This window comes from Pelecanus crispus, chromosome 6 (assembly GCF_030463565.1).
Source record: "Pelecanus crispus isolate bPelCri1 chromosome 6, bPelCri1.pri, whole genome shotgun sequence".
NCBI classification, from domain to species: Eukaryota; Metazoa; Chordata; class Aves; order Pelecaniformes; family Pelecanidae; genus Pelecanus; species Pelecanus crispus.
The window spans coordinates 48875754-48884875 of NC_134648.1; the positions used below are offsets into that span (position 1 = coordinate 48875754).

Sequence of the window (9122 nt, forward strand, 5' to 3'; positions counted from 1 at the left end):
TAAACCCCTCTCTGTCAACATTTTCTTTTTCTTTTGGCTTGCTTGGGCCTTTTATATTAAAATAAATAAAAGGCAGCAAAAAGGGCTGAGACTTACTGCTGTTCTTTATTAAACAGTACAGTTGGGTATAAGAGGCACACAGACTAGTTCAGTTGTCTTGGGAGTTACACAAAACATGGTACAGAAGAGGAGAAGTCAAGGAGCTGGGAAAGCTAGAAGGAGCGGGATGGTTTGGGGCAAACACCCACACCCCACCCAGCACACAGCTGCCTACTTGTCACAAAGAGCCAGAAGGTCCCCCCGACGATGCTGAAGGCTGATGCCCCAGAACAGGGTTGCAAATAGGATGCCCCCATTCCCAAACCCTCCTGCCCGTACCATGCTGTCACAGCTAGCGCCTCCCCCAGCCCCTGCTCCTCCATTCCTCACTGCCTGGCGTGAGAATGGGGAGGACCTCACCTGACCCAGCTGATGGGGAGAGCCATGGGCCAGGATGCACAACACCACGCTGTAGGACTGCAGGGGCAGAGCCTGGTACCGCAGGGAGGACAGCGAGCATCCTACATGGGGATGTTCACTGCCTGTTCCACAACATCTCAGCTCCCCTCCCAAACACGGCTGGAGGGCTCCTTGTTGCTGGAAGCCCATGGCCACCACCAGGCCTGGTGGCAGGGAAGCAGAGCCCCATCTCACAAGGGACTCATCGTCCCCTCCATGGCATGGGGCTGGGAGACCTCAGCTGCAGCTGTGAGCAGCCCTCTCCTGCCCCAGAGTGGAGGCTGAGTACAGGAGGAACGTGTCTCTAGAACACGACCACCTCAGCCCTCAACACCAGGCTTCTCCTGCCCTGAAGGAGCAGCAAAAAAAGGGCACTGCCTGTAACTGAATACTTGTTCCATGTCCTTGCCCTGGGGCTAGTGATGGCTGGAAACATGGTTCTGTGTGTCCCACAGCGACTTCCCCATAAAGATGAACTCTTTTTCAAAGTGTTCAAGCTCAGCACCCCCCCAGAGCCCTCAGGTACTGCCTCTCAGCCATTTCCTGGGATTTCTTCTGGCAGATGCTGTCTTCTCACTCCTGTCCTGACACAGCACTGCTGCACACACCTAACTGGGTGCCTTCCTCTGCTCTGAAGCATCTGTGTCTCAAGTATGGCTGGAAGTGACTACTAAAGGGTGAGGAGCTCTGCAGATGGGCATTGTGTGCAGCTGGGACGCGCTCCAGGTCCTGACAGCATCAGCAGAGAAATTCCAGCTATGCTTCCTCTGGCCAAGAGCCAGAATGATTTCTGGAAGCTGTTGCCATGACATGATTGCAACCTTCATTTTTATTTTAAGACAGCTTTTCCTTGTATTTACTTTATTCTCCTTAACACAAAGCAGTAAAGGGCCATCACTGCTGCTGCATTTCAGCTGGCTCTGAGGTTAAACCAACCGGCCAAACCAACACAAAGCCTTTCAGCCGGCAGCCCAGACCTGCTAAAAGCAGCCTCACCTCCGGGTTGACATGACCCCACTGCTTGAAGCATCCGTAGGAAACACGCTGAGTTGTGGCCAACCTGACACAAGGAAAAGCCATGGATTCCATGCAGGGGAGAGGCAAGGCAGAAGAGAGCACCAGGATTAGCCATCTGGCAGTGACATGTTGGTGAAGGGAGAGGGGGAAAATCTCCCCACAAGGTTTGGGGAGGATGGCTGCCGGGCTTGGCCAGCTCTCACGTCTGCCGTCCCTGCCCCTGGAGGGAGCCAAATCCACCATTGCCACAGCTGAACCGGGCACAGCAGTGCACGAGGAGCGAGCAGTGCCAGACCTGGCAGGTCTCAGGCATGGCAAACAGGATCTCGGGCAAATAAGCCCGAGGGGCCTGCGCTAGCTGTCATCTAACTAGGGTGGGTAGCAAGAGGAGGGAAGATGAGCCAGCTAAAAAAAACAGAGTAGGTACATGGGTGTTGGTGTTCCAGCCTAGCCTGAAGGAACTTGGGGCAGGGCAGTGTACCTGTGCTGTGGCACTCCTAGGCTTCACTACAGAGATGTACCCTGCCAGCCCTTAGCAAAGGCAGAGATGTGGTCATGTCAAAGCAAGGTGGAATCACTGGGAGAGCCCCGAGGATGCCCCACACATGACTGGAGGAGACAGCAATGGGCTGGTGCACAGAGAAAGACAGAGGTGGAGAGAGGCCGAGAGAGTGGCGTGGGTGCTCCCCCTGCCCAGGACTGCTGCGTGGTCAGGGATGGAGATGGATGGCAGGATCTAGTCCCCTTCCGGGAGGGTCTCCCAGTCACGTCGCATGGCTTTCACCACAGCACCGTAGAGTTTGCTCCAAGCCTCCTGCACGTCTGGGCTGAAGGCAGTGCCAAGGCATTTCTCCAGCATGTACAGCAAGGACTCACCAACAGTCTGCAAACCAAATAGGGAGGTGTCAAGTTCAGCCCTGAGGGATGACACGCAGCCCTTTCTCTCACTTCACCACCTTTTTGGTCTTCTCCCATTGTAGGGCATAAGCTCCTCCTCCGCCAGCAGGGCCAGGCCACCCCATCCCTGGCTGTTCAGAGGGTGCCCAGACCCAGCCCACACCATCCCCTTCCCCTGCCCTGTGCTGGCCCTCACCCCACAGCCTGGGTGAGTGAGAGCAAGAGCTGATACGGTGCATGTAACACCAGGGGAGAGGTACACGTCCATTCTCCGTGGCTTCCAGATGCAGGTAGCCAGCCCTGTCCCCTGGCATAGCAGCAGATCAGCAGAGCTGAGCAATGCCCTGATGCCGGAGAGTGGGTCAGACCCCAGGCTGGATGCTCAGGGCCTGCCTTGCCACCTCTCAGGCCTCTCCACAGGGCACTGCTCCTCACGGAGCTGCGAGCAACCCCATCCAGGAGCACCCACATGCTAGCGCAGGGCTGGTGGGGATCACTACCCCAAGCAAAGGGGACCCTGGTCCCTCTGAAGAGGACCAAAGCTAGCGGTATCAGGAGGGAACCATGTGTTTGTTGGAAACCTTTCCTTCAACCTGCCCTTCCCCGCTGCATAATCCAGCATTTCTGTCCGTGCTTGATGGCAGGAGAGGAGTAAGCAAGAGTTTAATATGGAGGACGCTCCTGTCTTACTGCCATGGAGGAAGTAGGGGCTGAGATGCAGCAAGCCCATCCCAGTGCAGACACAGAGAGAAGTGGATGCTCCCTTTCCCAGGTACGGTGAGGTTTGCCCAGAGCGTTTGATGCAGAGATCCAGGGCCCAGGGCAAAAGCTGAGCCTGCAGCCCTGTGTTGCAGGAGAGACTGCAGTGCCCCAAACCATGGTCCTCTTCAAACAGGGGAAATGCGTTGCTCCCCTCTGTCCTTTCTCCCTGGGCTTACTGGGGGACAGCAGAAAATGAGGGGAACTCAAGGGTTTCCCTGATTGAGCTAACGTCACTGTGCAGGTATCAGCAGCTTGGGGGCTGCTCTGAGCCACCAGCTTTCTCTCCGGCCAGCTGAACTCAGGAGGTGGGCGCAGAGGGATGGGGACAGCTGAGGGCTGCAGGCAGGGCTGCACAAACACAGCCACAGCAGGACAAGAGAGGACACCTCACCGAGAAAGACTCGACCTTCACACCAACTGCCTGGTGCTTCTTGCCGAGGTTGCAGAGATACTCTTCCAGGCAGGACAAGTTCTCCAGGTGGCTCACAGCAGCATCAATCACCAGCATCACCTGTAGGAGCACAGAGGCAGAACGGCATTAAGAGCAAGGCTCTGCTACCCTCCCAGAGAACAGACTCTGACCCCTGTACTTCACCCTTCTCAGCCTGACCACCTCCCAGCCCAGCAGATGCCCTCTAAGCTTTCCTTTGCTCTACTGCAATCCGTGTGTCACATCGATGAGGCCTGCTGGCAGCAGCACACACCACATCCTTCCATGGGACACTGCCAGAGGTGCCACAGCAAGCAGCACTGCTGACCTCCCTGTCCCAGAGGGGGTAAACAGCCTTATAGCAGAGCAGTTACGGGCTAAGATCTAATGCTGATGCAGTCATTACAGCTCTTAGGACTCCAGGACAACTGCAGGGGAGTCCTGGAAGTTGCCAGGACTAGAGTTTCCAACTAGAAGTTGCCAAGATGGTGCAACTGTGAATAAGGCAACTCCAATTCTAAGATCAGCCAAGGTATTTTGAGGAGATGGGGTGGACGGTACAGCCAAGAGACCTGGTCTGGTAGAGCACGTACTCCTGTGGTCTCCCAGGAGCATGAAGAGTCAAATGGAAACAGGACAGAGAAGGGTTAATGAGGGATTAGAAGAGAACAGACACACCAAATTAGAAGAAGCGATTAAAGCCAGGGCATGGTTAGCTTGGCAAAGCCAAGAGGTGATAGAATTGTGCTCTGTAATTTCAACAGGGAAATTATCTCCAACGAGAGCAAAGAGCTATTTCAGCTCAAGGCAATAACAGCAGAAGTAAAAATGGACTTAACTTTGCCAATAAACAGAGGCTGGAAAATAACAAAAAGCTTGCAGCTATCAGAGGAGCACAGTCCTGAAACAGCCTCTTACGAGGAATAAAGACAGGCAAGTGAGGCACCAAACTGATTTAAAGCTGGAGCCAGGCAGTTTATGAAGGTATCCACAAGCCAAGGCTGTGCTCTGCCCCGGCATGGCCGCTCTTCAGGGCTCAGCAAAGGGTCTCTGCTGCACTGGGTGTAGTTCTGTCCATGCACGAGCTCCTCCAGATGACATCAGCATTGCTCCTCTCCCTGTTTTGGGGGGAGGCGAATGCTATCGCAGCACTCCCCCAGAGGCTATCCAACAGATGCTGTGGGCCGTCTGGCTCGGCAGCTGCACCAACAGCCTCTCCACAGTAGTGGGTCCACGGGAGCCTGGCCCACGGCCCAGCTCTGTGCCACCTCCTGGTCAGCATGTGGCCAAGCAGAGGGCTTCGGTCCTTGTCTGGACAGAAGTGTGCTCACTGAGGCACTTCCATGGTAGAAGAAGGGGGCTTCCAACTTTCACAAGAGGCAATCCACTCTCAGCATGGTGAGAAATCAGCATGGTGCTTCTTATCCACCACCGCCCACATCCTCATCCCCTCCCCATTCTTGTAGGGCACTTTGTCCTGGCAATAGCACCTTCTGCTAGCATGAGTAACCCCCTGCAGTTACCATCTCAGGAGGAGACTTCCCATGCATTCCCCAGTCAGACACCCCACAGTCCCAAGCCATTGCCGAAGGGCTTCCTCCTCCACGCAGGCTGCGCTCCAGCCATGCCACAGCCCCTTTCTCACCTTCCTGATGTGATCCAGGAACTCGGGGGCGGAGAGGCACTCTTGAGGGCTGGCAAACTGCTTGCAGTTGTACTGGAAAAGGGGCAACAGATCAGGGTCCAAGTCAAACAACCTGCAACAGCAAGAGAGAAACCCCCATCTTCTCACTTCCTCAGCTTTATTTGGAGTCCTGCTCACCCCAGGAGAAACCCCATCATCAGCCCACCCGCAGCCCACCCCCCCCCCCCCCCCCGTCTCCCTTCCCACCTACTGATCCCTCCCCACCTGTAGAGGACCAAGAGGTTCTGAAAAGTCTTAGTTTGGGGCAATCCAGATTACCTACAGTCGAAAGAAGTCTCTATTTCCCTAGCCCAGAGCACCAGCCCTGAGGTATGTGTTTATGGTGCCTGAGGACCAGTCCCAGCTCGCTGGAGTTCCTCCTAGCCTGGCCCTTCTCCCCAAAGTCTTGTTGTCTCAGCTCTTCCCATTCCCACTTCATGATCCTCTTGAGCCCCAAATCCAGGGAAGGCCCACAAGCTCCAGGAGAGAGCTTTGCTACTTGAGCAAGGTGGGGAGCACGTACAAACTCAGCTAGTGCCCAACTCTCCCACACCATCACGAGCTCCCATTTTTTCCCCCCTCAGTCTCCCTGCCAGTCTATGCCAGGCACATAGGGGTCTCGGCAGCAGCATCCAGGCAGATCTAACAGGCTGATGCCGTCCATGGAAGGCCACAAGGAATTTAGGCAGGACAGTCTCTCTTCTTGCCATCCTGCATGTTAAACTACTGCATCCCTCTCCCCTCCACTAAAACTCCCAAACATCGCTGTCGCTGCTCACAGCCCTGCTCTGCGAGGTTTGGCTCCCGCCTGCTACGCCCCGCTCCAGAAGCTGGTGATCAGCTCTCCGACCGTCCTTTTTAAATGACTTCTCGTGGATTTTTCCTTTTTCCACTCCCCATAATAGAGACATTAACGTGTTTAGGAGAGGCAAGGAGCTGGGGTTCAGCCGTCCGTCCCCGCCCGCACACCTTTCCTCCGCCCCGAGGCTGAGCCCCTCGCCAGCGGCCAGGTGTTTGCCTGGGGCTGCGGAGGGCCGTGCCAGGGGCAGTCAGGAGGTCCCCTCCCCACGCTGCCCAGCTCCTCAAACAGCAGAAGTAACGGTGACGAGGCGGGGGATCAGCGGGCGAAAAGGCACCAAACCTGCCCGCCGCCTCCCTCCCCCTCCATCTCCCCGTAACAAAGTTCTCACTCGCGGATTGGGGGGGGGGAAGGCCGGGCAGCAGCGCGGCGCCGGCGGCCTCCCCCACGCCGCTGCCCCACGGCAGCCGCGGCTCCGCGGCCTCAGCCCCGGGGAGGGGAGGGAGCGGAGGGGCGGGGGGCCCGGCCGGCAGCCACCGCCGAGCGCAGGGAAGCGGCGCTCTCCGAGCGGCGGAGCGCGTCCCTCCGGGCCGGGCCGGGCCGGGGCCGGTGGCCGCATCCCGTCCCCGCCGCCCCGCTCACCTGGTGAAGAGGACGAGGCCGTGCTGCTCGGGGCTGCCGCTCACCCGCCGCCAGCTCTCCCGGATCAGCGCTCGCTGCCTGCCAGACAGCGGCATCCCGCTCTCCATGGCGGGGCGGGGGACCTGCCCCTCGCCGCCCGAGGCAGGCGCTGGCACGGCTGGCTCCGCGGCCGGGGGGGGCGCCGAGCGGCAGCCGCCCGCCCCTCGCTCCGCCGGGGGGGACGGGGGGGGGGGGGCGGCGCTCACCCGGGGGTCCCCCCGCGCCCCCGCCGCTCCCCGGCCGCCCTCTCCTCCACGCCGGGCTCTCCCGACCGCCTCACCGGCAAGGCAGAGCTCACTTTGTATTGGAAAGGAAGGAGGGGGGGGGGGGGGGGGGAGAAAAAACAAACAAACAAACAAAAAATTAAAACCCCCAACCACCCCCGCAGGACTCGCAGCCGCAGGGCAGGGTGGAAAGTTCAGCTCATTTATGGCTGCCATCTTCCGACCGGCCCGATTTGAGGAGCGAAGCAGCACGGCAGAGCGGTGCTGGCGAGGGGACCACCGGGCCCCGGCCGTGCCGCTCCCCGCTCAGCACCGCTCCCTCCCGGCGCCGCTTTGCTGCGGGGGGCCCCAGCCATGCTCCAGCACCACGGCACCCTCCTGCCCTCGGCCGCGTCCACTGAGGCTCAGGGTGCCCCGCAGCCGCCCGCTATCTCCGTGGGCAGATGCAGTCTAGACACTGCAAGATACATGCTTAATTTAAGGCTAATTAAGCCAGCCAAACCAGGCAAAGTTGTTAATAACAGGTCAGAAGACATGTCAACTTTGTCAAATATGTTCAGGACACCCCGCTTCTCCTTACTGAGATTATTATTCATCAGACAAAGGGAAACGCTGCTTTTCATTTGGCCCTGGGATTTAGGCAGCATGGAGGAAACAAAGCGAGAAGGGGCAAGCGAGGTCTCAAGCAGCACAACAGAAGCCAGGAAAGCCAGAGCAGTCATGCAAGTAAAGGTTTTCAGAAGGATGCGAGCAACACAAAAGCACAAATGTTACTGAAACCATCACAGTCTGCTCTGAAATAACAATTGTGCTGATCTTATTACAAGTTCTGCTTCTATACATCAGACTTGCTTCTTTTAATCAGGAGAGGAGGCAGAAGCCTGACCCAACCCAGAGGCACGTTGACTCGGTATAGGCAGAAAGGAGGCTCCTCTCATTGGAGTACTGAAAATAATCTCTGGAAGGAGACAAATTCAAAGGCACAATGCTACATCCCCAGCCCATCTCCCAGGGGCCTTTCTCCTAAAGAGCCGGAGTGACAGCACTGACTGCAGTGACAGTAGGAAGCCACCCGAGACGTCTGTGCAAGTTCTCTGCAAGAATAAATTACCTGTTTTCTCGGGCTTTGGAGACCCTGCATTCTCAGTGCAGACCAGACAAGATGCTATATGGAAAAGCTCCAGTATACATTAGAGGAACCTGGAGAACCCTGTCCTCTTGAAAAGTCCAACAAACTCACAAAGAAATTGAACTGTCAGATGGGACTAGGGAGTCCCACAAATGCTTCAGTTCTCTGGCTGCTGAGCCAGAAAACAAATGATGTTCCAGGTTTGCTGTGTTTTGAATGTCATTGCTTGAAAAGACTTAATTCATGTCAAAAGTTCCAGGTTCTGGAAAGATGCAAATGGTTTCTGTTAAATCATGGCTTCTGTTAAAAATACAGCATTTTAGCTTTCATGATAACTAAGAAAAGCCTGAAGCACATATGATCTCTACATATCTCCGTTCTTAGAGAACGGGATAAATATGAAGCATTTAATAATAAAGAAGAATCACGAGCTGCAGGGCCATCTCATGGCTGGGGGGTCGGAACATGCAACCTGCCAGCCCGCAGTGCTTCCTGCTGCTGGCCACCATCTTCTGGTCCACAAGCAGCTCCCACTAAAAACAGCGTCTTAGCTACATGGTTGCAAAGGAAACATTCACACTGGGAACTGATGATAAATCAGCGCGATGATAACTGCTGAAGCTGCAAGGAGTCTGAAAGAGCAGCTAGCAGAGCAGCGGGAAAGACCAGGTTAATCTGAGCAGGGCAGCGAACACAAGCCCGGCAGTGCCAACGCAAACATTAACCTTTAGCTATCTTGCAGCTGATCAAGCGCACCAGCAAAGAACATGAAGTGTCATCCTATATGCAACTGCACAAGCTGCTCTGACATTTCAGCCTGTTGTCACAACCACATGGACGTGGAGCTTCACCAGAGCCTGGCTGGACAGTTCAGATTGACCCTGCTAACAAGAAGGGGGAGCAGAACAGGCAGGCAGCGCTGTGCTGCCGGGGCGCTGGAAAGGAGAGCGGAGAGTCCTCGCTAGACCACAGGATACCGAGGAGCAGAGTTGAAGCACGTA

General features: G+C 56.3%; 1 protein-coding gene across 1 annotated transcript; it reads right to left on the reverse strand.

Annotated features, from left to right (window-relative positions):
• Positions 1–2251: 2251 nt before the first annotated feature.
• Positions 2252–6836, reverse strand: NGB (neuroglobin). Its single transcript, XM_075713118.1, has 4 exons — positions 6730–6836; positions 5250–5361; positions 3566–3685; positions 2252–2398 (listed from the first exon to the last, which is right to left on the reverse strand). Exons 1-4 carry the CDS (start codon positions 6834–6836, stop codon positions 2252–2254), a joined length of 486 nt encoding a protein of 161 aa, XP_075569233.1.
• Between the last annotated feature and the right edge of the window lie 2286 nt (positions 6837–9122).